Source organism: Manacus candei, unplaced genomic scaffold (assembly GCF_025592945.1).
Source record: "Manacus candei isolate 608988 ecotype Guabito, Panama unplaced genomic scaffold, ASM2559294v1 h1tg000002l, whole genome shotgun sequence".
NCBI lineage: Eukaryota > Metazoa > Chordata > Aves > Passeriformes > Pipridae > Manacus > Manacus candei.
Window position 1 is genome coordinate 1,163,514 of NW_026138050.1, and position 27,979 is coordinate 1,191,492.

The following is a 27,979-nucleotide window of genomic DNA, read 5'->3' on the forward strand; positions in this document are numbered from 1 at the left end:
GAGATTATAAAAAGTTTTATTAACAGGAATGAACCAAAAGCTGTAAACAAGAGCCAGCAGAAACGAGAGCTGCGGGTGACGCTGGATGCACCGAGCAATTAATGCTGCATCAAACAATTAATGCTGCACTGAGCAATCCTGCAGCATCGCGTGGTGGCAGCAGAGGCCCGTGGAAAAATCCCAAATGGCCACGTGAGGAGGAGCTCTGGGGTCAGGCCACTGGGAGACCAGTCCTACATTGGGAACCGGTGACTGGGAGAGATGGGGCTGTCTGCTCAAAGCTTGGGTCTGATACCACAAACGTGGCTGTGAGGGCTCTGCTCTGGCAGAGTTTGCTCCCCACAGGTGGGTTGGAAATGCTCCAAAGGGAAACATTTACATCTTCACTATTAGTGGTCTTTAACTGGTTTCAGTCCCGCAGGCAGTGACCAGTTCTCAGCTTTGTCTCCCAGAAAGTGAGATGCCAATCTGAGAGGGAAAGCAGCAGCCTAAGGTAGGAATGCTAATCCATCAGTAATTCTAATTCATTAGGAATCCTGCTGCTAAATTTTGCCTTTAGGTAGACTCCCTGTCACCCTGGGATGGAGGTGCTGCTGCTCCCAGGGCAGGATGAGGAAGCAGAGGGATGCACAGCTCAGGGCTCAGAGCTGCCTGGCTGTTCCTGCCCCACACAAAACCAAATCCCTGGGACCCAGCAAGCTCAGGGACTCTCTGAAATCCCACTCTTTTCCTCAGGCAGCAAGCAAATGCTGCAGAGCCCAGGGTGGGATTCTAAGAAGTGCTGGGGACCCCTCAGTACAGCAGCAGTGGGAGCAAAGCAAAGCTCACCCAGGCACCTGGAACAGCGAGTCCTACACATTCCTACACAGTTCCTTTCCTGAGCCCCTCTCAGAGCCTGCCCTGGGCTCTGCTACCTGCAAACAAATCTTGAGAGCACCTGCAGCAGGTAATGACACTTTTCAGGTGAAGAGAGTTGCTCCAGTTATTTTAGGGAAAGGCTCACTGAGCAATGGACCGATGCTGCTGCTCCAGTGGGAGTGTTGGCCACTGTGCCAGTGCTGGCCATCCCTTGGATCGGTGGGATGCTGAGGGGGGACATGGGGGGCCCTGACAGCCATCCCTCACCTGCCTGCTCCTGAGAGACTGGCAGCAGGGTTTGCCAGGAACGCAAAAATTCCTGCAGGAATGGGTTTTCCGCAGATTACTTTAAAATTTAAATCAGACAACTTTGAGACTTGTCTCTCCCTAAAAAAAAACCAGGAAAAAAAATGCTCTGTTCTCAGTAGGTTCATTTCAGGATCCTTTTTCGCCCTGTGGAGCTGTAGCTGCTTGTGTTGTTGCAGCTCACAAAGGAGCCTGGAGGCTCCTTGTGCCCATCAGGAAGGGGGTGCTGGAGCCAAAATTCCGAGCAAAAGGAGGGGCAGGGCTGTCTGAGCCAGCTGCTGGGGGGGCTGGTGGTGGCTGTAGGGCAATGGATGGGTTACTTCCTTTCATGTGAAGTGGCCCACGAGGCTCAGCACAGCAGGCACCTGCTGATGTGTGCATGGAGTTTCCAAAGGAAAAAACTGCCAAAGGCCAAACATTTCATCCAGATTCAGATTTGTACTTAGAAGTGCAGCTTGACAAAAAAACAGCCAAAAGCCTGACACAGACCAAAGGGGTGAGGAGGCCCTTGAAGAGAGCTGGCAGGAGTCTGCAGCCTGTAAAATCACTGCCTGCAGCTTCCCCCCAGCTCTCTGCGGCGAAAAGAAAGAGCTGCCCAAGAGAACTTTGAAGATATCAAAGCGTTGTTGCATCTGAAAACGCCATCACACTTACAGGAAGGTATTTAGAATAAGCTGCAATACATTAGATTTCTTCTCAATTAAAGTACTAGAAACGGCGGAAGGAGGAGAACCAAAGCCTTTCCTGAAGGGATAATTCAGGAATCTCTGTACGCAGCCAGGTATGCAGGAGCTCATCCAGACAGACAGCCAAGCTCTGTGTTTGCAGGGAACAGGAGAATCCCTCACCCTGGAGGTGTGTCCCACCTCACAGGGATGCACAGACAGGAGAAAGCAACTACAAAAATGTTTGCCTTCAAACACATCCTTCCTGCACGCCCCAGGCCAGGGGCTGAATTCCAGGGATGCAGGGAAAGAAAGGGGAATTCAGACGGGGAGAAGGTGTTGGTTCCCCTGCGTCGCAGCACGACTCTCACTAAGGTAACAGCAGCCTCACAGAGCGGGCACAGCTGGCCCTGGGAGGAGACCCCAGCCCAGCCCCTTCCCAGACAGCCGAGCTCCCGGCCGGGAGCCAGGCGGGAACACCAGGGGACAGAGCCAAGTGCTCTCAGCGCCCATGGCTGTGCTGGGGCTCGGGCAGCAGCGCCCAGCACGCGGCTGCAGCATCCCAGAGAGCTCCTCCTGCTGCTGCCTCCATGGCCCACGGCGCAGCTCACCTTGGGGGCAGACACAGACACGACAGACAGACATGCACACACTGCCCACGGGAGCACGGAGGCACGGCCAGAGTCTCTGTGCAAACGCAGCGTTAGGACCTGCAGCAGCCCGAGCCTCGCACTTCCTTCTTCACGTAGTCGTGGAGCTTGAATTTGGGCTCGTTGGGCAACTTCATGGACCTGTGCTTCAGCTCCCTGTGGGAAGGGGGAACAAAGTACTCCAATGCTGCCTGCTTCTGGGAGAAGGGATTTTGTCTGGAAGAAGCTGGGGAGGGACTTTGGACAAGGGCCTGTAGGGACAGGACGAGGGGGAATGGCTTCCCACTGCCAGAGGGCAGGGTTAGATGGGATACTGGGAAGGAATTCTTCCCTGTGAGGGTGGGGAGGCCCTGGCACAGGCTGCCCAGAGAAGCTGTGGCTGCCCCATCCCTGGAAGTGTCCAAGGCCAGGTTGGAGGGGGCTTGGAGCAACCTGGGCTAGTGGAAGGTGTCCCTGCCCATGGCAGAGGGTGGGACTGGATAAGCTTTAAGGTCCCTTCCAACCCAAACCATTCCAGGATTCTGATTCCAAGCTGGCCCAGCTCAGTTGAACTGAACTTGGCCAGGACACTGCGCTAAAGCTCCCCCTGATGAGACATTTCATATCTCATGTGAGAGAGCAAGTTCTTGCCAGCAAAAGAGCTGAAGGTGGGACCCAGGGCATGAAGAGGTGGGTGACGGTGCCAGCCGTTATCCCAACGGCTGCTGTGCCCCTGCAGGAGAGGTGCCCAGCACAGCTGCTGCTCCAGGCACTTACTTTGCAATGGCTGTGAACGCTAATTCCACGTTGAGGCCACTTTTTGCGCTGGTCTCCATGAAGGGCACCCCGTACTCCTGTGGGACGAGACACAGCAGCATCAGGAGTGTCACCTGTGATGTTCCCAGGGGCTCCCAGGCTCTGGCCAGTGTCAGTGCCTGCCTGGGGAGTTCATACCCTGCCATGGTGGGCAGGGAAAACTGAGCCAGGGATCACAGCTCAGGTAACTTTGAGAATAATTTTTGAGGACAAAGAAACAAGAAATGTTAGTGGAAGCTTAGAAAAAGAAGATGAGGAGGAAGGGGAGAGCACAACAAGGGAAGAAAAGCAAAGTGGTCCCAGGCATATTTTGGGTCAGACTGGTCTCCAGGTGACCATTTCCTGGTGCACATCCTCAGGCACCTCACCTACCTTGGCAAGTTTCTCTCCATCTTCCCTTTTCACCACTCTGTCCTGGGCTGAATCCACCTGCAATGGGAACAGCAAATAGCAATTTAGGGTGATTTGGAAGGTCACCAGGAGGTAACCTCCACATCCCCTTATGCCCTGCCAGTCTCCCCTGCCCGTGGCTCCACCGTGGGAGGAAGAGGAGGCTCTGGGAAGGTGGGGCCAGGCTCACCTTATTTCCCAGTAACATGAGGACCACGTCCTGCTGTGCGTATTCATGGATCTCTGTCAGCCAAGCCTGCAGGGAGACAGCCAGAGACAGGGGTTGGCAACAGCCCCAGGGGGAGGAGGAGGAGAAGGGGGAGCTGCCCCAGTCCTGGGCACGGACACCCTCTGTGGGAGATGCTGCCATCCCGAGCAGTGCCAGGGATGTTCCGTGGATGAGCCCTGTAGACAAGCAGTGCCCTGGGGTGCTACTGAGGGGCCCACTGTGCCAAGCAAGCCCAGCACCTGCTCTGGCTGCTACCAGACTCTCATGTCCAAGGGTAACAGCAGCCTTTCGACCCCACTGCCCACTCTGTCTGCCCACAGGTGCCTCTAGGAATTTAACCCCAATTTCCCCTTGGTTGGGATGTTCAGACTAAGCCTCCTTTTCGAGGGTAAGGCCAAGGGTTGGCTCTGGGATGTGCCCCCTGCCCGTGTCCTGCACGTGCTGCCCCCCATGCCGAGCACACTCATCCCAGCAGGCCCCTGAACCTGCCTCTCTGAGCCATGGGGTGGTTTCTCTGCCTTCTAATCCAGCCTAATCTAATCAAACCTGCCCTAATTCCCTGTAATCCCTGACCCTGTGGTGTGAACAGCCACTTGCTGCCTCCCGTGCCGACACTGTGCTCACGGCAAGTGCCGGCGATCCCCAGCAATCCCTGCTCCACCACCTCCGAGTCCAGCAGATCCTGCATCAGCACCCAGCCAGGGAAGCGAGGGATGATTCGGGATCAGGGCATGTCACTGACAATATGTGGGAGCCCAATGCAGCAGCCCCAGGAGCCCACCACCCCCCGGGGGCTCAGGGGGCTCAGTTCCATGGGGCAGGTCCAAGGGATGCAGTCACTCCTGACTACACCCCTCAGCTCCCTTCTGACTCCACTCCTGCTCCACCCCTCCTTGCCAGTGCTGGCCCCCAGCAGCCACAGGGGACTGGTGGGGCAAAGGGAAGAGACACAGAGTGCCTGGGTGCTCCTGACCCCCCCACAGTGATGTGCCCAGGGGCAGCATTTGCTCCTCCCCTCTGCCAGGTTTAAGAGCCCTCTGCTCCAACACCACTCCCCAGCACCCCTGGAGGACCTGCAGGGGGTCTCAGGGTTAGCTGGGGGCTGGGGTTGTGAGCAGGGGGCAAATCGGGCAGCACAAGGGACCCCCACAAATGCCATCAGTCAGGAGGGGCAGGTGGGCTGGGGATGGGCAGCAGGATGTGACCCTCTCCCTGCCAGGTCTGGCACTAAGGTGGGGGGCAATGAGGTCCCCAGTCCCTACTGGCTGGGACCCAAAGGAGCAGAGGGGAACAAGGGAGCAGCTTGCTGGGGAAAGCTGCCCATGCTCAGCTACTGCAGCAGGTTCTGTGCCAGTGCTGTAATTACACAGGTTAATTGACCAGAGCAGTGAATCCATCACCCCTTTTCTTTGCTGTGAGAGGGAAAACCTTCTCCACCCGTGCCCTACCTGTCCTTGCAAGTGCTCAGAATTCATGGAAGCCCTTCTGTAAGTGCCCACAGCTCCTGCCTCTCTCACACCCCTCCTCCAGGTACTCCCTTCCCTGGGCCAACCCGCAGCCAGCCCGGCAGGAGGGGCCGGGGGTGCTGCCGTACCTGGATGTTGTCAAAGGACGCTTTGTTGGTGACATCGTAGAGCAGGAGCAGAGCTGTGGAGAGAGGGACGGGCATTAGTGCTGGCTCTGCACCGGTCCCCGTGGCAGGTCACCCCTGGGGACAGCAGGTCCCTGCTGGGAAATGTAAAACAACACTAAAATCCACCACAGCAACACCTCACGCTGCCGGTGTGTTTGCACCTCGACACGCAGAGCCTCCTCCATCCTGGGTGGCTGCTTCCCACGGGGAAACTGCTCCGGTGATTCCCGACTCACCTGGCCTGCAGTGGCAGCTCCAGGGGGCTCCCCCAGGAGCAGAGGTGGCCGTGCTTACCGTGGGCATCCCGGTAGTAGGCGTGGGTGACGCTGCGGAAGCGCTCCTGCCCGGCCGTGTCCCAGATCTGGAAAGCAGACGGGAGCAGGGGGATCAGACGTGACCAAGACCCACCAAAACCAGCCCAAACAGCACGGTGCAACCCCAGGAAGCCTCTCCAGCTTTTGCTTCCAGGGACATCAATAGGAAAAACAACAAGAGCAATAAATATGGAAGCAGCACCTCCCCACTCCTCAGCGCAGGGACACGGCAATGAGTGGCCGAGGGCTCCTGACACGGCCCTTAATCGGAAAATCCATGGATCAGATGGATGCATGGGGACTTGCTAATGTGATTTATCAGTCTTTAATGCAGCAGGAGGTTTGCAGAGTGCCACACTGCTGCTGGGGAGGATCCATGCTAATGGTGTTACTGAGCTCCGGGCAAATGGTCAGGTCTCGGGGGGCTGGAGCAGCTCTGGACACAAAATCTACATTTCCCAAGGGCTGGATGCTGGCTGAGCCAGGGAATGTGGATGCCTTCAAGCATCACCATCCTTTGGCTCTGCCAAAGCAGGAGCTGCCTGGAAAAGCTGAGCAAACCCCACAGATGCTGCTCTGGTTTCACTGTCTCCAGCTGCAGTCACGGAGCAGCAGGGAGGCAGCGGGGCTGGGACACGGATCACCACAGCCAGAGCAGCCCCCAGCCCTGAGCAGGCTCCCACCAAAGGGACAGAGCAGCCAAAAGGCCTGCAGGGCTGTCCTGTGGCAGGAGACACAACGGCAAAGGCTGGAGAAGGGGGACCTGTGTCGGGGGTGCTCCTCTGCTGAGGGGCTTTGCCCAGCTCCCAACAGCCAGAGGGACAAGGGAGCTGCTCCCAGGGCCACAGGACGTACCTGCAGCTTCACCTTCACCCCATCCACCGTCAGCACCTTGTTCTGAAAGAAAACAGAAAGGGTGGTGAGGGGTGAGCGTGGCTGTGAGACACCCAGGACCCCAGGGAGAAACAAACACCTGGCCCCCCATCCCAGACAGAGTTTCACCAAACCCTTGGGCTGATCCCTCTCCTGCCTTTTAAACTGGCACCCATTGGTCCCAGTGCCTGCAGAGCCATTTGCACCATGGCCCAGCCAGAGGATCCCTCCCTGTTTCACCACAAGCTGCATCTATTTGGGTACCTAAACCCTGATGGTGCCACGAGTGGCTTGGGCTGGAGACCTCTGGCCATAAATTAATGAGTGCCAGCATCCCACCTTACCAGCCTTCAAAAGACAGAGCCAACCACTCCATATCCAGCCAGCAAATTAAAAATAACTCCTCCTGCCTCTCGTACCTGTTTTTCTCCTGATTTCTCTCTCATTTTTTTTCCCCTGGTTTTCTTGGTTTTAGGAAAGGTGGAAAGGAAGAGAGGAAGGGGCACACCGGGTTTTCCCCAAAACAACGGGATACTTTCTGCAGAAGGATGCCCTGGCAGAACTGGGAGCAGTGTGGGGAGCCCACTGGTGCCCCTCCAGGCGGCTGTGCTGGACAGTGAGGGCAGGGGACAGATCCTGACTGTGTCCCAGAGCAACCACCAATCCAGCAAGCCTCACCAGGCTCTCCAAACACGAACCAAACACAACCCTACAGACCAGCGGTCCCAGGCGAAGGAGCAGAGATTAATTAGCCTGCCAGATGCATAGAAATTAGCACAGTAATCATTGGAACGTGCTGGAAATGCGGCCAAGGAACAGCACACCAGTGGGATGAGGCAGCCGGTCGCTGCTCTGGTGATGATTTGAGTCCCATTTCCTCCAGAACTGGCACGGGGTGCTTTCCTCTCCCCAGGCACGTGGCCATGGGATGGTCAAGGCTGCCCTGACCCTGGGCTGGGCTCCCCCAGCTCAGCCCTGGCTCACCCACCTCCGGCCCTGGACACACCACCAGCTCCAGTGCCACCAAACCCCTCCAGGCACGTGCCGAGATCCATCCCTGCACATCCCACACTGCTCAGCACAAGGACCAGCCACCTCGGGGTGCTGGTGCCCATCCTCACCCCACCAGGACAGTGCTGCTGAGGCTCTTCACTGATGGTTTTAATGAGGGCACATCTCCACTCGGATAGAGGCAAGGAGGAGAGGGCAGGAGGAGCCGGAGCGCTGCATCCACCATCTGCTCAGGCAGGCGCAGGGGAGACGGTCGAGGTTTATAAATACCTTCAAAGGCAGCGACTGAGACGGGGGAGCAAAGTGATTCACAGCCCAGGAACGGTAAAAATAGGCAGCCAGGGTGTGGGGTGGGGGAGCTGGAAAGTAGTTGGGGAGCAGCCGGGGGCTTGGGGAGCTGGCTGGGGGCTTGAGACTCACCAAACACGGAGCTGAGCCTTTCCTGGGATGGGAAGCCAAGGCTGCTGAAGGCTTGAAGTGCCTAAAACCCAGGGTTCCCACTGCCATGAGGTGCCTCCTGGACCCTGGTGCCGCTGCCCAGGGCTCCCAGGTGAGTACAGACAAGAGCCATCCCCAGGGTGGGACTGTGTGCCACGGTGATGCTGCTGAGTGTGTCTGAGCTGCACCTTCACCCTCATCCCAGAGGAGGCACAACAGCTCTGCTTGGCCCCTGTTCTGCAGGTGAGACAGGGCAGGTTTACAATCTGCAGAAAATCCACTCTGAGCTCACCTTCCCCTCAGGTCACAGAATCACAGACTGTGCTGACTTGGAAGAGACCCACAAGGACCATCGAGTCCAAGCTGTGGCTGCTGCCCCAGGGAGGCACAGGCACATCCTGCAGGGTGCAGGGGCTGGGAGCCCCGGGCTCTGTGCTGGCACAGCATTTGTCCAAATGCCATTCCCAGCTGGCAGCAACCAGCTGCCAATACCACCTGCCAGGGACTGTGCCAGGGCCACCGTGCCAGGGGCTGCAGAGGAAGGAAAACACTCGGCACTTCCCCATCAGCCCTGGATCTCGGCACAAGCACCTTGCAGGGGAAAAGGACACTTGGTGGGATAGATGAGGACAAAGACACCAGGAGCTTCACGTTAAAACCAGCACCAAAGAGATGCCCTTCCCCACGGCAACACCAGCACATCCAGCTCAGAGCAGTGTGAGGCTGTGCCCGGGGACACAGCCATGTGCCCAGGGTGGCCGTGCTCCAGGGGTGACTGACCACCACGAGTGGGAGGGAGAACATGGCCCAAGCCCTGAGCATGGACCATCTGAGCCAAAGCCACCTTGAAGCACCTGGTGAGCAGCCGAAAAAGGTGAAGCTCCAAAGCTGCCCTTCATGCATTGACCTGCACTTCAGGAGTTAATTAACACAGAGCCGGCAGCAGCAGGAGTGACACTAATTACGACTGACCTACATTTTACGGGGGAAATGCTTAGACCTAATTAAAGTCTGCACATGGATCCAGGTGCTGCTGGACCAGGCTGGGAAAAAAAATGGATTTCCTGGGGTTTGGGTGTGGAACAGAGCGGGTTTCCAGGGCAAGGAGCTACAGAAATGCTCCTGCAGGCAGGAGACACAGCCAGAGCCATCCAGAGCATCACTCCTGCCGGACCCCTGCCTGCATCCCAGAGACATTTGCCAAGAGAAACTGTGGCTGCCCCACCCCTGGAAGTGTTCAAGCCCAGGCTGGACAGGGCTTGGAGCAACCTGGTCTAGTGGAAGGTGTCCCTGAACATGGCAGGGGGGGGATTAAGGTCTCTTCCAACCCAAACCATTCCAGGATTCTGAGACCCCTGGCTGCCCCCAGGCACGAGGTGGCTGCAAAACACGGGTGAAGAAGGCAAGCAGAAGGTAGGAGGAGCAGGATGGGAAAAGGCAGGATCTGGGGTGGGAAAGGGCAGGAGCTGGGGTGGAAAGAGGCAGGAGCTGCTGCCAGCAGCACAAACTGGTGTGGTTCAGATGAATCAGATGCTCAAGTCTCCCCCCATACCATGGCTAAAAGACTTTCCAGCTTCCAATTATTATTATTATTTTTTTAAGGAGCTGCTGCCTCAATTCCCTCCTGACAGCCTTTCCAAGGCACAGCTGGGGGCTGAGCTACTAATAAGCATCCAAAGACAAAAGATGACGTGTGTCAATGCACTGAGACATGAAATGTGCTGCCAGCCCTGCGGGCAATGGGAGTGCTTGTGCTCAGGGCTCATTCCTCATCTCACACAGTTTGTTATAACAGAGGTAACACTCCCAGCAGCCTCCTGCCACACAAATTTGGGCAGGAAAACCATCCCTGCGACTCAGCTCTGCTGTTGCCCTTCCCAATTTCAGATTTTAATGTGTCTTTTTTCCTGGGGCGGTGACAATGTTATTAAAATCTCGTCTAGCAGGGGCTGCAGTGGAATGCCTGGGCTGGAGAACACGAGGCTCCAAAGTTAAATAATCCTCAGGATGTCAGATAAACAAAGTTGGAACCTTGCAGATGTAGGAAAAATCAAATTACCAAGTGCAGATGGTCCTCAATTAAGGGCAGCATTATCGACACCGAGGCCCCGCTGGCTGCAGCCCTGGCACGATCCCACCCCCTGCCCGGGGGCAGCCGTTTGGACGCAGAAAGGATGGAGGAGAAGGTGATGGAGCAAAACCACATTCCCCAAAACATCCACCCTGCAGCAGATGCTCCCACCCAAATCAAGGTGCTGCTGCCCTGCTCTGCTCTCGGGGCAGCTGCAGGATGGGGAACTGCCATTCCCCTGCCCCACAGCGTCCCCACGGTCCAGGTGAAGCCCACTGGGAACAACCAGCACAGCCCAGCCCAGCCCCAGGGCCCTGAGCCCATGCCAGGGAAGGCTGCAGCACCACCCAGGGTCAGAACCACAGACAACCCGGCCTCCCCCAGCTTTTCCACACATTAACTCATTAGGCAAAGCCTTAAAAGTTAAATTGGATACATGGATTAATTTGCTTCACAATTGAGTGGACTAATGGGAGCTGCTCACTGACATCGCTCAGGCTCCAACCAGGGGAGTCCCCACCCTGGCTCCCTGGAGCCTCTGGTGGGTGTTGGCTCCAGGAGCTGCCCAGGAGCACCCACCATCACCCACCCACCCGAGCACACACAGTGCTGGGGGCTCCACTTTTACCATGGAAAAGAACCCCCTCAAATGTCATTACTGGGCCTTGGAGGCAGCTCCTGCGGCCAAGTGGGGGAGAATTCCTGCCAAAATGGGAACAAATGGCTTCAGTGACTATGGATCAAACCAGGCTCCAGGCAGCAGCTGAGTTAATTAGTGGCAGTAATGAGCTGTGGGACTGACAGTGCAGCCACCCAGAACTGTCATTAGGTTGTGGTGTCACCCCGGGGCAGGTGGCTGCCAGGTCCCCATCGCCGCTCAGGGGTGGGTGATAGACTGGGTTATCCTTTATTCTAGGAAGCCAGGAGGAACCCAGCAGCAGCAAACTGGCTGAAGGGATGCTGGAGCACCCCAGCCCTGGGCAGGACCTGGATCCAAATTCCCCTGCGAGCACAAACGCTCCTGTGCCAGGAGGAAATGGGATGAGTTGTGGCTGTAGCAGACACACAAATAACCACCACCTCCAACAGCGGCTGCAAAAATAGATTAAGGATCGATATGGAAACCTGCCCAAAACAGCAGGACACTGCATTAAATTTGCTCGTTAAAACCCTGAGGTTTTCCCACACATGCGCTTGCGGCTGCCAGGGGGTTGGTCCTTGTGGCTCAGCATCTCCCCAGGCACAGCACCTGGCTCAGGGACATCCTGGCCCTTTGCCAAGGCCAGGGATGAAGGAGCATCCCCCCCTTTGCCCCCTCAGTAGAAACAGTGCTCCAATGTTGGTCCCTCCAAATTCGAGCCATGCTCGTTCTGCCAGGCCAGCGGGTCTGGCACTGCCCGGCCATGCAGTGCCTCCATGGAAAACACAGCCAGCCCACCACTCCAGCCTGGGGAAAACCCTTTCAGGAGCACATTCCCTGCCAGAGAGCAAAGGGAACAGCCCGGAGCCTGCGGAAAGCTGCTGGGAACAGGGAGAATGGGGCAGGGACATGGGCTGGATGCAGAGCTGTGCCATGGTGTGGCTGGACGTGGTCCTGCCCCAGCCATGCTGAGCCCTGCTGGAAGATATCCCAGGCACTGGGAATCATATTCTTCCTCTCCTCAGCTATGCCACCATCAGAGACATTCCTGAGCATCCCTGTCACCCATCCCAGGGGAGACCTGGGTGGCCAACACGCCCGCACGGTTCCCTCCACCTCATCCCGTTAAGTCTTCCACTTAGAGAGAAATCCCAACCATTCATCTCGCAGGGCAGGTAATTAATTCCTCAGCAGCTCTGTGCATTTGCACTCTGCAGCTAAAAATAGAAACTTCTGCCTTGTTTTTTTCCTCCCCAGGCCTTGCACACTCCACACTCCCACCTGCAGTGGAGCTGCTCCAGAGCCAGCGCCGGTCCCCGGTGCCAAGATCCCTTCAGAGCCCACGACGTGTCGGCACTCGCTGCTCAGTTCCTCAGCAGATCCCGTGAAAAGCAGATTAACACCATGTCACCTCCCAGCACACGGCGCTTCCAACCCGCTCTGCTGCCAGAGCCGGCCCCGTGTCCCCCCCACACCTCCTTCCAGGGGTCACCACACGTGTCCCCTCTGCCCTGCACACCGGGTCCCTGCCAGGAGAAGCCACAAGCCCTGTCCTACATAAATGACCCCACCTGTGGTCTCCAGGTGGGCATAGCCCCTTCCCCGCAGCACCCCAGGGATGTCAGAGCTCCAGCCTTTGTCAAGAGCCATGTTCACTACATTAAATCCCAATTAACATCTCCCTGGCTGCCAGCCCTGCAGAGATAAGAGCCGAGGCTCTTGTTGGAGCAGACACACTGAAGAATTAGTGACTTATCATCTTCTATTCACATCAGTCTGCAAATAAAAGGGTTTTCTGGCAAGAAGAGAATCCTGTCTTAGGGACAGATTAGAGGTAAGAGGATCTGCTTAGGATCATGCATTTTAAAGTACAGCCATGCTCTTCTTCTCGGCATCGCCCGTGGCAGCCACGTCCAGCATTCCTTCCCCTGCCTGGCTGCTCCATGGAACCACCACAGCCCTGGGATGACTGGAGGGTGAGTCTCTGAGGGAGGTACAGGCAGGTGAGATGTGATGCTTTTAAGCCCAACAGGGCTGCTCAGACTCATCCCAACAGGCAGAAGTCACAGCCATGCAAGGCTTTGAGACGTCTCTGCCCCATCAGAGCGAGCCTGTGCCCCAGTCCTGCAGGCAGCCAGGGAAACTGGGGTTTACAGCCTTAAAATTCCATAGGACAGGATCTGTTGCAGCCACCCTGGAGATCAGAGCCACCAAAACACAACAGTCAGCAGGAAGGCTGCAGCCCATCCCTGCAGCTCCAACACATGGTCAGCTTCCAGGATGGGATGGAGCCCACGGCCACATCCCTCCTCCACACCCAGGGATGGTCTGTGCAGCTCCCCCAACACCCCGGGCTGCATTACTCACCCCTTCCATCTCTTTTTTCCCTACTTTATGATAGAAGAGATATTTTTAAAAATATCCCTGCTTACTTCCAAACCAGGCAGCCTTGGAGACAAAGGGGGCAGAGATGGCTCACACAAATCGGTGCCAATATGGGAATAAGTAACGTGGCACTCCACATATTTATCTTCATTTTCCTCATCGAGGACACGCCACGCTGCACAGCGGGACAGGGATCTCCACGGAGCATTTGCTGTGGGATCATTCCTCATCTGCAGCAAACACGGCGCCGTCAGTGCCGTGGGGATGAAAAATGGCTCATCAAGTCCTGTTAGACAGGGAGTCATTTATCTGAGGGGGGGAACAAAGCCTTGCAGCACTTTTATAACCTTAAAGGTCTTTTCCAACCTAAACGACTCTACGATTCGCCTCAGTGACTGCAGCCAGCCCCAGGTTGTGCCCTGGGCTGAAAACTTGCCTAAAGTTTCTCAGAAGACTCTACAATCCAATTAAAAAAAAATCAGGGCTGAACACCCAGCAGCAAACACCTCGGCAGTAACACAGCATCATCTGCAGACAGCACTGCAAACAGCATTATTAAAGAGCGCTTCTCATCCCTAAAGAAAATAAAAACCCCAGAGACCTGACAAAGGAATCTGTAGCTTTTTATCCCAAGCACACCCATCCTTCACCTGCAGCCGAGGCAGACAGCTCCTGAGCGCCGCGCTCTCGCTGTGCAGCAAAGCCCAGCCCAGACAGATCCTTCAAAGGATTCAAGGGAAAGGGAGAGACTCAACAACTATAATGAGATTTTCTGACAGCTGTAGGAGTCCAGTCAGCCCCCAGGACTGGCATCCATCAGGTCCCAGTGCTCCCTGACACCCATCAGGGGTCCCAGTGCTCCCTGACACCCAGCCCATCTCTGCACAGTGTGGTGGCAGCAGTGACAGCAAGGGCTGACGTACAGTGGGCTGAGTGGGCACAGCCCCTGTCCCAGCACCTGTCAGCTCCGGGGTGGTCACTCAGATCCACTCACTGCTGGCACAAGGAGGAAGCCACGGCACAAGGAGCCTTCCTGATGCTACCAGCACAGAGCTGCACCAGCCCAGGCACTGTGGAGTCAAAGCTTTGATCTTTGCAAAGCTTTTCCTTCTCTACAGCAGCAGTCCCAGCTCTCCCATTTTCTGCTCTACTAGAGCAGGCTCTTCCCAAGGTTTGGGCTCCACTGAAAGCCCCGGGAGATGGAGAAGTGTAAGGAAGCACAGCACACTCAGCACATCACCGGCACTTCCACACCAAAACTGTCCCAGTCAGTCAAACCAGTTTGTCTAATCCAACTCCACCATTTGCTCTCCCAGTGTGGGGCACTGGAGCAGGGCTGCAAGCCAGGATTGCACTGGGAAATCACCCCAGGCAGAGAAAACATCCCAAATCCTGCCACTGTGGTCGCCAGGAGGTTCAGGCAGAAGCACCAGGATGGGAACACAGTGCAGACAGTGCTCCTGGACAGGCAGGCGCTCTTCCAAGACATTGCCAACCTTGTTACAAATAAAACTGGGCCAAACTCCACACACAGTTGCCTTGTTGCACGCTTGGAAAGCCCATCTTCAGCCAAGAACTCCAGCTGGAGCAGCTGGGTCCTCAGGAGAGGATTTCCACCCCTGCACTGGGCTATGGGGCCGATCCCTGGAGACCCAACCCCCCAAAGCTGCTCTGCTCCTGCTGCTCTTCCCTGTTGGAATAATTTGACCTCACGTGTGTATTATTCAAGGGGGAAAAACACATCTGTGAAGCATTAACGCTTGCTTGGGAACAAGGTTATTTTCGGCACTGCCGAGCACTTCTCCCGTTAATTCATGCACATTTATAAGTGCAGCTCGTTAACATGTTGAAGGAAGTTCGGGCTGAGCCACAGAGACACTCACTGAACTCCAGCCCTGCCTGGAGCCACCTCGACGAGTTACCCCAATGCAAAGGGGCCTGGAGAGCACCCCCACACAGCAGGACCCGCTCCCCAAGTTCAGCTCCTCAGCACTGACTGATTTAAGAGCTCTGGGTGCTGCTCTCCAGGGTCTGCAGCACCACAGCAGCTCACTGGCACCACGCTCTGAGTCCTGTGAATGTCCCACACCCCAAGCAAGGTGATGCTGTGGGAGTTGGTCTCCTCCTTTTATTGCCCCTCCTAACAACACAAACTCCTGCTGTCAGGCAGACAGGTGGGGTCACCCTCTCTCAGGGCTCTGGCTCCCCCAGTCCTCCAACTGCTTTTTGCTGCAGGGCTCCTGCAAGGCAGAGATGCTCCATGGCAATACCCTGCAGGGATGCCCTGGAGATGCCCTGCACTCAGCCATTCTCCCAAACACAGGGCAGCAGAATTCACTGGGAAGAGATTCCCAGCCCCACTCTGACCCCATCACATTAACCACACTTCCCCAAGCCTCGCCAGCAAACCATGGTGGAGCTGAGGAATGAACTGGGACAAGGAGCTGGGGAAGGAGCCAGGAAGGCAACTGCCTGTGGACAGGCTCCCTGAGCAGGACAGGGGGCCCTCCAGGCTCAGGACTCAGCACCTTTCAAGCTCCTTGGCACTGGCTTCAGGCCACACGTGCCTCAGCACTCAGAGGAAGAAGAGAAGTCACTCATCTGAAACCTGCAACGTGTGATGTCCCGGGAACACGGGAGCCCCAGGAAGCCCACACCTGCAGCACAAGGGCTTGAGAGGCTTCACAGCCCTGGCTCCACTCCCTGCACACACCGTGAGCACACTGTGACCACACAGCCCCCACAGCCCTATGGGAGCACACAGGAGCAGTTACAGCACACACCACACACGGGTGACAGGTGCCCAGGGCAGTGTGACACGGCTGTCACTGTGCCAGGGTCTCTGGTGCCATGGCAAGGTGCCTGGACGCGGCACGGGGGGCTCACCCCTGCAAAGCTGCATCCCTGGCAGCCCAGCAGAGCTGCCAGCCCTTCGCCGAGGCTGGAGCTGCGTGGGCTGGCTGGCACTGCTGCCAAATCCGGGCTGAGCTCTAAAAATTGACTCTGAGAGTAGCAACAATCCCCCGGCGCTTCCGCCGAGGCGCACGGCACACGGGGCGATGGGAGCCCGCGGGTCACGGTGTGACCCCACAGAGACCGTGCTCCCCCACACCCCCGGGAGCAGGGAGTGCTCACCCAGGAGCAAAGATACACCAGTGAAAGCCCAGACATCTGCCTGCACGGGAAGGGCTCCCTGTGCTCCCGGGAAAGGGTCTGTCCTGCCCCTGCTCTGCCCAGGGCACCGTTGTAAGACGGATGCTCATCCAGGGACTGTTCCATGCTGACAAGGAGGATGTCCCTGGACAGGGTCTTTGCTACGACCCCCCCAGCAGCAAGGCTGGGCTGAATTATTCATCCAGCCACACAGTTGTGTTTTTCTTAGTCATCAGCTCGGAGGAAGCAGCGAGGCACAGAGGCACCAGTGGGACCTGCTGCTGGTGAGCAGCACAGGGAGCAAATCCAACAATTCAGACCAAATTCAGCATCCAACAGAGAGCAAGGTCCTCACCAGTGGGGTCTGCACTCCCCAGAAGGGCTGGGGCTCCCTGGACACCTCCAGCAGCCTCCTGCACTTGGCTCTGGGGGGCAAAAGTCATTCCCAGGGAGTTGTTCCAAGGTTGGGAGCACAGGACACAGGAGTGTCGGCACAGCGGCTCTCCCAGGGAGGCAGTGCCAGGTGCTGGGCTCGGTCCAGGCTCAGTCCCAGTGAGGAGGAGCAGCAGCACTGGCGCTGGGGCAGGACCCCCCAGCCCTCCTCACCTCCCCCTGTGCCCGGCACAGGTCACACTGTGGGGGCACATGGCCCGGGGGCTCTTCCCCGATATCAGCGTTGATGCCACAAACCGGTGCCGAGGAAGAGCGCTCGCCCCGGGCGGTTGCCGTGGTGATGCTGCGCAGGCAAAGCTGGAAAAGCCAAAGACTCCATTTCCCCAGTGTGTCACTGGGCCTGGGAACATCAAGGCTTGGCAGGGAGGAGGAAAAAGTCCCAAGACGTGGGCAGATGGCATGAGGGCTGGCAATGTGGACACAGATGGATGGCTTTGTGGCACCCAACCCAAGCGAGCTTGGCTGCACTGATGCAGCTGGGCAAGGCTCCTCATCACTCCCCGACTTTCAATAAATTAAATAGAAAAACGCCACACAAAATGGAACTAAATCTGTCCAGGTGTTCCCTCCAGGACCAGCTGCATCCTCAGAGACATGCTGACCACATTGCCTCCCCTACAATCTGACCTTTCCTGCCTGCTGACCTCCTGCAGACAGCAATGACCCCAGCCCTGTCATACCAACATCTTCCTCAGGCTCTGAAGCATCACTGAGACCCCCAGAGCCCTCTCTGACGACTCCTCACCCGGGGACAACCACAGCCCAGGGCAATGGACATCACCCATTAGGGCTGAAGCAGCACAAGCTCCCAACACACGCTAGTTATGATCAGGGAGAAATGTTTTTTTCCCAGTGCAGGCATAAAGATGAATTCTTTGCTGTTGCTTCCGAGAGATTCTCCAATCCCTCAGGGCAATGACTCGGTGCTGAGCCAGGATTTAAAATGCTGTATGCCCCTGGTAGACAAAGCTGTGTGAGCTCCACTGCTCTGCTGGAGATCCCTTGCCGGGGGAGCCGGGCAGCTCCGGAGCCCTGGGATGAGCCAGGAAGCACACGGACAGCACGGTGCAGCCGAGCACCACCCGGCTCTGGCACACGAGGGCACAGCACTGAGCCAGCCCCTGCACTGAGCCAGCCCCTGCCCCAGGGCACGGGTGTCCCCGTGGTGCCAACAACAAAATATTTTGCTTCTGAAGGCTCCGCAGGTAAACAAGCCCTTGATCCCTAAATCCCCCATTGCCATAGGAACAGTGTGTCCCCCATTGCCATCCAAGGACTAGGACAGCTGCTCAGGCACACGCCATGCTGTGGCTCCTTCCCCCATAAACACAGCTATAACCCACTGGATGGGGTTGTTTTTCCCGTGTTTTTCCCTAAGGGGGATGATTTGCCAGCACTCACTGTTCCAGGCTCTGGAGTGGCCGATGTCTGCCCTGCCCCTCACCATGGGGATGCTCAGTGTCACCCTCACAGGGTCTGGCAAAGCCCCACAGATGGGACTGCCCCAACCCCTGTCCCCACGGCTCAGGTGACAAGGAAGTGGCTCTTTGGGGAAAGGATGAAGGGAAAGGTGGTTCTCAGGGAAGGACAACGCACAGTCAGTGCCCGGCGAGCTCAGCTGGAGTTGGCTCCCACCACTGCAGCTACTGCTGAACCTGGGAGCAGCACCTCCCCCTTCCCCACGGAGATCATCAACATCCACTCTGGGAATAACCCAAACCCCACTGGGGGCAAATAATTAATTAACAAAACGAGGCAGCAGCACTGTGGAAAGGCAGTGAGGGCTCAGGGGATCACAGGGGCTGAGCAAGGCAGAACCATGAGACAGGGATGCTCCTAATGGCCATCCTAAGGGTAGCCAGGGGGTTAGAGGCACCCCAAAACCCACCTGACCCCCTTTCCCAGCCACTCTCCATCTGCTTTCAAAGAACAACCCAGTTCTGCACAGCCGAATTCAATATTTTATCACAAATAAAAGATGAAAGTGAAATTAAGCCAAATGTATTCCATTAAATATTCAAACCATTTAGACTTACTCTGGGCCCATATAAATGTTTTATAGCCAATAAAACACTCCCTCACAGGTCCTGGCACCAGGAGCAGACCCAGCCTGGCTCAGCACCGTGGTAGTGGATGCTCCAGAGCCCAGACTGGCCTCACCAAGGCAAATTTCCCACCTGGCAGCACCCAGAGAGGCACTGACACAACACAGCCGTGTGCCCACAGCCCTCCTGCAGCCCGACCTCCTCCTCACCCTGCTCCTGCACCAGGATCCTGCTGAGCTGGAGTGGGGCAGGGAGTGGGGCTCTGACCCACAGCCCTGGAGATGCTGCGGGTGGGTGGGAATTGCATTTTCCAGCAGTTTCCATATGTCCATCCCCATCCTCTAGCTGGGTTTTGGGCTCCCACATAGTTCAAACTAGGAGGATACAGAGGCAGGTCATGGTGAACACCTTGACAACCACCCTCCTTCCACCAGCAGCTCCCAAGTGTATTTTTTCTGTGTTTGTGTCCTGGCTCTGCAGCACCCGAGCATCCCAGGCCTCCTGCTCTCCCTGAGCTAATGCAACCCAGTACTTCAACTACCTCAGACCAGGACAGACCCATGGGGACACCAGCTGTTGGTGAGCACCAGGAAGCCACTGGGCACCAGCAGGGATGCAGGAGCCCGGGAGACACCGGTGCCCTTCCAGAAGCATCTCCCAAACTCCACATCCCCAGCACTCTCATGTCAGATGAAACGGATGCAAAATTCCACACCCGAACTATTCCAAGTGGTATTTCCAACACCGAGGGGGTGGGTGAGAGGGGAAGGCATCTTCCCACCATCCTGCAAAGAGGATTAAACTGGTTAAGAGTTTTCTTAACCAGGCTCTGGGGCTTGCTGCTGCTCCAGCAGTTCACTGAAAGAGCAGCTCGAGCACTTCTCTGCTTTGAAGACGTTCATCTTATTTCTCTGCCTCACCCAAGGCAGGAATGGGGCCTGTTGTCCACTGGGATTACCGCCTGCACATGGGGGTTTGCATCTCCCTGGTGTGCTGCAGAGCTGGGGGTTATTATTTTTCAAATGCAGGAGGCAAAGAAAGATGAATAAAACACCAGCAGCTGTGAGAGGAGCGGGCGCAGCCGCCACGGGCACCGCTCGCAGCATCTCTTGGCAACTGAGCCCCTGCATGCAAATGACAGGAGCTGCCAACTGCAAAGCTGTGAGTGTCCCTCTGCAAGGGAGGAAGCAGCCACTGACAGCAAAGCTGGGCTCAGCTTCCCAGGAAAAATGAATATTTACTCCCCTGAGAGCCCGTCCTGGGAGCGGGAACAGGGACCAGCAGCAGCTGGGGAGAAGGCGTCGCCCTCGGAGCCACACACGGCACAAACAGGTGAAATCACAGCCTGTTCCAGCTGACAAGCACTGCCCTCCCTGTGTAGGGCACTGGGATCTGCCTCACCTGCTGCTGCATTCGGGCACACCTGGTCCCTACGGCACCGGTGATGGCATCGCACCCGATCCCTGAAACCAGGCAGAGGGGGTGGAAGCACTGCAGGAATAATCAGGGAATCCTGGAATGGTTTGGGTTGGAAGAAACCTTAAAGACCATCCAGATTCACCCCCCTGCCATGGGCAGGGACACCTTCCACTAGAGCAAGTTGCTCCAAGCCCTGTCCAGCCTGGCCTTGGACGCTTTGAGGGATGGGAAGCTCCTCTGGGCAAATTGAGCCCAGCTCTCCATACAGTGAGAAATGCAAAAATATGAAATCAGCTCCTGGCTGCTGTGAAAATTCATCCAGCAATGGGAGCTGCAGAACAAACCAATTTCAGAGCTGGAAATACACACAAATACGGAATGGTTTGTGTTGGAAGGGACCAACCTAAACCCACCCTGCTGCAGCAGATCCCCATCCTGACCCCACACACATCACAGTGCTCGTGGCAAAGGAGAGACTGAACACTCTGCCCAATGCCAGAGTCCCTTCCCTCCAACATCCAGGGCTAATTTAGTATAGAAAGACATGCTGAAATTAATTTATTTCTATTTCTTTCTTCTGGCCTAAGCAGCTCCCCTCCCACTTTTTCCAGATTGATCCATCAGAAAATGAGCCCTGCTAATGCTCCATGCCAACCACTGAGATAAAAGCCAGCCCTCGGCTTCCAGGAGCCTCCAGGTTGCTCCAGCCCTTCCAAGGGAGGCACCAGGCAAAGGCTGTGATGAAGCATCACTTAGAGGGCAGGGATGTGGGCACCTGCTGGGAACTGGAGCATCTTCCCAAGGAAGGGATTCGGGTGCCCACTGGGGACCAGCAGATGCTCAGGGCATCCACAGCCCCCTGCCCTGAGCACATGGAAGATCCAGGACCAGTCTTGGTGAATCCAAACCATGGTCACTGTTCCTCTGCATGGCAGGAGCACATCTCCCATCCTCCTGAAAAGCTCAGCTGGCTGCTCGAGGCACAGGCAGCCGCCGAGGGCTGGTGGAAGGTGCACACACAAACACAACAAAATCTCATGGAAAAAAAATATTATACACCGTTGATTCCACCCCCTGAGTAGCACAGGGCTGAGTGTAATCAAGAGTCCTTAGAGCTCAGGGCCACCGGTGGCAGGTTTGTTTACAGCACAGCAGCCGTCCCAGCAGGCAGATTATCTGCGGCACGGCCAAGGCTGGAACTCGGAGCCTCCCGAGGGGACTGCGGCGGGGGCAGCAGCAGAAACCCCCCGGGCACACCGGTGTGAACAGGTGGACATCAAAGCTGAACCTTCAGAGGAGGCAATGCCTGTGTCTGCTGCCTGCTCGGGCAGCCCGGAGCTGTGCCGAGGCGTCGGGGCTCCCTCCTGCTCCTCCTCTTCCAGCAGCACCAAACTCGGTGCCAGGAGGATGCTGGTTTGCTCCCCCTCCTCGGGGCAGCAAGTGAGGAGCGACACCACTACACACCTCGGAGAACAAGAGAAGCCACCTTGCTCTGAACTCCACCAAAAAGTGCTTCCCAATGGTTTCATCCCCCTGATTAACACAGAAACCATCCCCCCTGCTAATGCAAAGAAGCTCATTAGCACCTCTTCCCAGGGAGAAAAGGCTCATCCTTAATTTTATTTTTCTTTCATGTTCTTCTCCTTTCAGGTCCAATTAGTACAAAAATCCTCACCTGCCCGACCCTGCAAAGCTGGGGGCTGTGAGCACCGGGCTGGGCAGCCCCAGGGAGCCGGGATGTCATCGGGGACAGGGTCACAGTGGGCTCACGAGGCCCTTTGGCTTCTCTGCTTTGGCAAGACCTTCCTCCCGTTATTCAGCTGTCACGACAGGACAGAAGTCCCACTGGCTGCTCAGCTTGGATTTCTGTCGAGGTTTCTGCAGAGTTGCCAAAATTACAGCAAGAGGCAGCTCCTTCCGTGGCACTGAGAAAAATGGGATTCACACCCCTGAGGGCTAATCCTGCTCTTTTCCAGGAACCCCTTCTCCCTGGAATCTGAACATACGAAGGCAGGAAAGCACACATGACCTGCCCAGAGAGCTGCTCTGCCCTCACCGGTGGAGATCTGTGGGGAGAGACCTGCCAGGTCCCCAGGAGGAAGAAGACCTTGTGCCATGGCTCGGAATGAATTATTCCTTCATGGGAAGGAAAAATTAAGCCCCTTGTTATCTAGTAATGGCTGGAAACCCTGAAGGTGACAACTGTGACCCAGACACCGGAGACAGAGAGGGGTTTTCCCCCCACCCCAGGGTTTTCTCCTCAGAGGGAAACAACACAGTAACTCCAATGATGTTTCTGCCGCTCCAAGTGACCCCCTGCTCAAGACCCCACACACCCACAGCACGGGGGGATCACCCCAGCAGAGCAGCCCCAGCCAAATCCTCAGCTGTGGATCCCCTGGCATTGTCCTGGCTGAATGCTGAGGCTGGAATTTTCTCAAGGAGCTAAAGATGCTCCCCCAGCAAGCCCAGTTTTCACAGGAAGGAATGTTGAGGACTTGACACCTCCAAAGCTCGAAGCCAACAGGTGCCATTTTGATGCCTTTTTTAACAATACAATCATCTTTATTTCCCCAGCATCAGTGGTTTGTTTTCCAAATACATTCAGATCAACATCCTTCTTTGTTTAAGAGATGATGATAAACAAACACGATGTGGGAGGCTCTCCCTCACATAAAACAGTAGGAGGGAACAAACCTTGGGGGCCATTAGGAATTGTAATGCCAGATTAATTTTAAATGGATTTCTATTCATTTACATTCACTCAGGCCTATGTAATCCATTAGCTTTGCATGCATCTAATGGTTCAACATCCTTGAAAATGAGCAATGGATCCTGGACCCCTGAGACCAGTGGGTGGATTGGGAGAGGAGGCAGAGAGTGACTGGGTGGGCACAGGGGCTGCTCATCCCTTCCCAGGGAGCCTGCAGGGACCAAGTGGCAAAAAGAAGAGTGGAGATGGCCCCAAAAACAACGTCAGGAGTTGGGCAGCTCTGTCCCTGGGGTTTCCCCAGCTGGGATGGGATCCAGGGTCCTGGCAGGTCCTGGCTCCCGCAGCCAAACAAGGTCACACGTGCACAGGAGTGCAGCTGCCACACGGGCTGGCCTTGGGGAGGTCCCTGCAGTCTCTGCTGCCAGCAAGGCTCAGAGACTGCCACAAACCCTGTCAAAAACCCCCAAAGCACCAAAATAAACACTCTGTGCTTGCTCAGCACCTCCAACACCAGGCCAAGAGAGCGCAGCAAACCCCAGCGACGTCCTCCCACCCCAGCCCGCCTCGCCTGACACAGCCTCACTCACTTCAGCCAGCAAACCCCAAGCAAATTCTGGAATTTTGGAGAGAAGGAGCTGCCATGTGACAGTTTTCTGATTAGAAAGACACAAATTAAAACCAGCAGAAGCCTCCAGTGTTGCCACCCCAGAGCATCATCTGCACCACGGTGCCAACGGCGAGAGGGACAATTACACAGCACCTGCCAACAGGATTATCTCAATGGGAACGGAGATGCACATCAAAAAACTATTTCCATGTCCCCCAAAAATTATGAGTGCCTTAAAAGGATGATAATAATGAGTTTTAGGGTATACACATGATCTTCCCCACTGCATAATCTGCCCATTTCAGAGCAATGTAGCTCTAGCAGCTCTGTTAGAGAAGTAATTTAACCCTAATTTGATTGCTTCTCAGTAACAGTAGTTTCAGCGCTCTAATCAATAAGTCACAGGGTTTTACGACTGCCCTTGGTATATCAATCATTTCAATCGGTAATAAAATGCTTTTCATTTGAAGAACACCTGAAATACCGTGTAATTACCTTTGTATAAAATTACAGACTCCAATTTACCCATTTCACCTGCTGCAGCCAACAGCCTCGCTCGGCACCAAACATCATTTCCTTCCTAAAGGCTTTCTGAGCCTTTCTGAGCCGTCCTTCATCCCTTCCCATGTCACTGCAGCAGCAAGGTATTACTCACACCCCACAAAACAGCAGGTTACAAGAGACACCCATCTCCCAGGAATCCTTCAAGAAAGGGAGAGATCCAACCCCGGACCACAATGTCCTCAGGCAGCCACAAGGTACTGATGGGGAAACACGGCCAAGGGAAGGTTTCAAGGCCTCTGGCTAGCACTAAGGTGTCCCTGCCTGGCAAAGGATGCTCTGGGCACACCAGACCATTGCAGGGCACAATGTGTCTCCCCTTCTGCCCCCTCAGCCACCCCATTACCCCTCAGTCAAGCAGGTTCCTGCTGTCCTCACTGGAGCCATACAGCTCTGACACACTGACTGCAGGACTCTCCCAGCACTGGGATGCTCGGATCACAAGCAAAACAGACATCTCAGAGACCCCTCAGCACAACACACGCCCCCAAGCCAGAGGGAGCAGGGCCACCTGGCACCAGACCCCCATGTCGGCACCCCAAAGCTGTGCTCAGGAAATGTTTCCAGGGAATTCTGGTTCGTGTCAGTTTTGGTTTTGTTTCAAGAAAAAAAAACAAACCACTCTTATAAACACTGAAAACGACTTAGGGAAATATTTTCACTGGCAGATGTCAGGCCTCAGCAGTTCTTACAGGAATTATCCCCAGGATCCTGAGCAGAGGACACGCTCCCCCATCCCTGTGCAAAGCTGTAACAAAGAGGCTGCTGTGCTGCCGCCACTGCCATCAGACCCCGAGGTGCCCCGGGTGGAGCTGAAACAGGTCAGGGTGACGAGGTTTAAGTCCTTGGAGGAACGTTTAGTTACTCCTCTGCAAAATCCATCGCTCAGCTGCCAGACCCCCAGGCAGGGGCCAAGAAGTGCCCCGGGCACTCACCCTGAAGTCGATTCCCACGGTGGAGATGAAGCTGCCGGCGAGGAACGCGCCGTCTTTGAACCGCACCAGCAGGCAGGTCTTGCCGACCCCGGAGTCGCCCACCAGCATCACCTGGGAGGGAGGGAGGGAGGGGGGTTAGAGGTTTTGGGAAGGAAGCCCCCTGCAGCCATTACCCAGCTCCATCCCAGGAGCAGGCAGCAGATCCCATATGCTTGAGAGGAAAAAAGCACATCCAAGAGCGATGGACCCAGGGGAGGGTGGGGGGAAAAAGGGGGACTCACAGCAGAATAATTCCCCATCCTGCACCACGTGTGTCCCTGAGCACTGGCTCAACTTGAGACACCTTACCCCAAGCTGTACTTAACAAGTCCTTCATGGGGGCACAACCCCCCCCTGAAAACCAAGAGGTGCCAGCTGGGTGACACAAGCTGTAACCCGACGGCTGCAGGGCCCACAGGCTCCCCAACACACCCACAAAACACCCCACCACTGTGGGGCTTTCTGGGATGTGGCACCACCCATGGGGAGACTTCAGGGAGTCCCCAGCCATAAGTGCCAGCTCCAGGGGTGCATCAGCCCTCTGCAAGCAACTGCCTTCCGTGGGACCCACACATGCCCATAGCTGCCCTCCCGGTCCTCCACAGATGCCAAGGGAGCAGCTCCCGGTGCCCCTGCCTCAGTTTCCCCACCCAGCAGCTGCCCTGGGTGCAGACAGGGCAGGCAGCCAGCCCCCTGCCACAGAGACCACGGCAGAGCTGAGCCTGCTCCCAGATACAGCTCCCCAAAACCTCAGCCCAAACCAACAGCCCCCCTGCCCCCTGGGGCACCGAGCCCTCTCCCCTCAGTGGGATGACAACTTCCCACCACCGAGAAATCTGGGACCATGGAGCCGGGCTGCGTGAGCTCCTTCTGCACCTGCCACGGCAGGTTCCCTCTCCCCCAAGGTGCTCCCATCAGCCTTCCCAGAGCCATTAGGCTGTGACAGGATTTAAATGGTTTTAAGGCAGGGACTGCCCTGGGTCACACCGAACCCTCGCAGGAGCCATCCGAAGTGGCAGACGCCACCATGGCTCTGCAGCTCAGCCCTGAGAGGTGGCAGCAGCCTCGGGTGCAGGTGTAGCTCATTTTGGGGCAGGATCCAGCCACAGTGCCCCAGCCCCCACGGTGCAGAGCCCCACACACCGAGCTCTGGCACGAGGGTTGAGGGCAGCCAGCGAACCACGGGTGTATTGGTGCAAAGCCAAGGGAAGGGGGGGAAGTCAATTTTAGTACAAAATATTGGGGTTCTTTAACTTTCCAGACCTCTCTCTGAAACAGGTGACCCTCAACAGCGGCTTCTCCCCACTCAGCACCACCAATGCCTCACCAGGCATGCAAAGCACCCGGGGCCAGGATGCAGCCCCGTACCCAGGACTTGCATTTGGCCACTGCCTCAGGCAGAGCTCAGGAGCCTCAGAAGACGGGTAAGGGAAGGAGAAAGTTTAACAAACCAGGTTTTTACTGGATACAAAGCAATTTCTCTCTGCCACTGGTTCAAAATCAGCCAGACCATTAGCAGAGGTTTTGGCTAACTGGGGCATTAGGGCTTCTCTGAGACCCATTTGGCTCATCCCTGTGCCATGGGCACAATTCCCAGAGAAAGCCACAGCCTGGGCAGGCAGAGGTGAGCTCCAGGAGCCAGGAACCAGCGCAAACACGGAGGTGGCTCCATTTTAGGGAAGCTGTTAAACCGTTACTGCAGCTGTATCAGGACCAACCGCCTACCAAAGCAACCAAACCCACTTCTGGAACACCCCTCACCTCCTACCCCACATCCCAAACCTTAACACGATAGCCACACCAACTGCCACCGGCACCGAGCTCACGGCACCACAGCCCGCGGTAGGACCTGCCCCAGCAAAGCCCGTGTTCTCCGGGCTCAGTCCCCCACGCTCGGTTACAGAGATCCGCGATAGAAACACAGCCAGAGCGTTTGCACTGAGTTCTAGCCTCAGCCAAAATCACTAAATGAGCCCCCATATCGCTAAGTGCGCCCTAAAATCATCAAGTGAGCTTCAGGCTGGGCTTGCATCAGGTCGTATGATGAAGTGGGGGGGACGCAAATTAATTTGTTCTGTGACTCTCTCGGCAGGATCTGAAGCAGCGAGAAGAAGCCATCTGAGCCCAGAAAGCTGGAGACATCTCAGCAGCAGCCAGAGCAGACTCGATGCCACTCAGGGGGTGCCATCACCCTGCTCACAGCCCCGTTTCTTGTAGGTTAAAGAGGAGCCGGGAGGCCACAGCAGCTCCCCGGAGCAGCCTCTGGCCATCACTTGCACAAGTCCCGCAGCAGCAGCCCCGCTACCGGGGGGCTCTGAGAGCGCAGCCCCCGCTGATCCCAACCCTGCCGCCCCGGGAGCCCCCGGGGAGACCCCGACCGGGCGGCTTTGGACGGACGGGATGCCGGGGCTGGGAGGGAGGGGAGTAGGGATGCAGGGATTCAGGGAAGCAGGGATGCCCGCCCGGTCCTGACCCCGGGAACTTCGGGGACGCTACAGCCGACCCCGCACCCGACTGACCCCGCGCTCCCGGACCCCTCCCCGCAGCACCGCCGGCCCCGCACCTTGAAGGCGAGGTCGTAGAACTCTCCGCTGCTGCTCAGCGAGGGCCGCCCGGCCGCCGCGCCGCCGTTGCGGGGCAGCTCGGGGGCGGTGGCGGAGCTCCCCCGGGGCGCGGCGGCGGCGGCCCGGCCGGTGCCCTGCGCCGGGGGCAGCGCGGCCGAGGGCGCGGCTCCGCCGCCTTTGCCGCGAGCCGCCTTCTTGCGCGACATCGCGGGCCGGGGCCGCGGCCGCGCCG

General features: G+C 56.6%; 1 protein-coding gene across 4 annotated transcripts; it reads right to left on the reverse strand.

The window, feature by feature from the left end:
- RAB26 (RAB26, member RAS oncogene family) lies at positions 1–27,979 on the reverse strand. Of its 4 annotated transcripts, none has more exons than XM_051779115.1 (9): positions 27,747–27,979; positions 25,145–25,255; positions 6,696–6,737; positions 5,821–5,887; positions 5,488–5,540; positions 3,855–3,920; positions 3,647–3,703; positions 3,236–3,312; positions 1–2,635 (listed from the first exon to the last, which is right to left on the reverse strand). In XM_051779115.1, exons 1-9 carry the CDS (start codon positions 27,951–27,953, stop codon positions 2,533–2,535), a joined length of 783 nt encoding a protein of 260 aa, XP_051635075.1. In that variant the 5' UTR covers positions 27,954–27,979; the 3' UTR covers positions 1–2,532. The 4 variants fall into 4 exon arrangements, with proteins under 4 accessions (XP_051635075.1, XP_051635092.1, XP_051635084.1 ...); XM_051779132.1 differs by lacking the exon at positions 27,747–27,979 and adding an exon at positions 26,646–26,866; XM_051779124.1 differs by lacking the exon at positions 27,747–27,979 and adding an exon at positions 26,635–26,866.

Bases quoted from the DNA above. Each gene is read 5' to 3' on its own strand.
- RAB26 (XM_051779115.1), bottom strand. From the start codon at position 27,953: ATGTCGCGCAAGAAGGCGGCTCGCGGCAAAGGCGGCGGAGCCGCGCCC. The intron at 3,704-3,854 runs GTGAGCCTGGCC...TTCCCATTGCAG, and splicing joins TCATGTTACTGGGAAATAAG to GTGGATTCAGCCCAGGACAG. The intron at 2,636-3,235 runs GTAAGTGCCTGG...CCCTTCCCACAG, and splicing joins GCGTTCACAGCCATTGCAAA to GGAGCTGAAGCACAGGTCCA.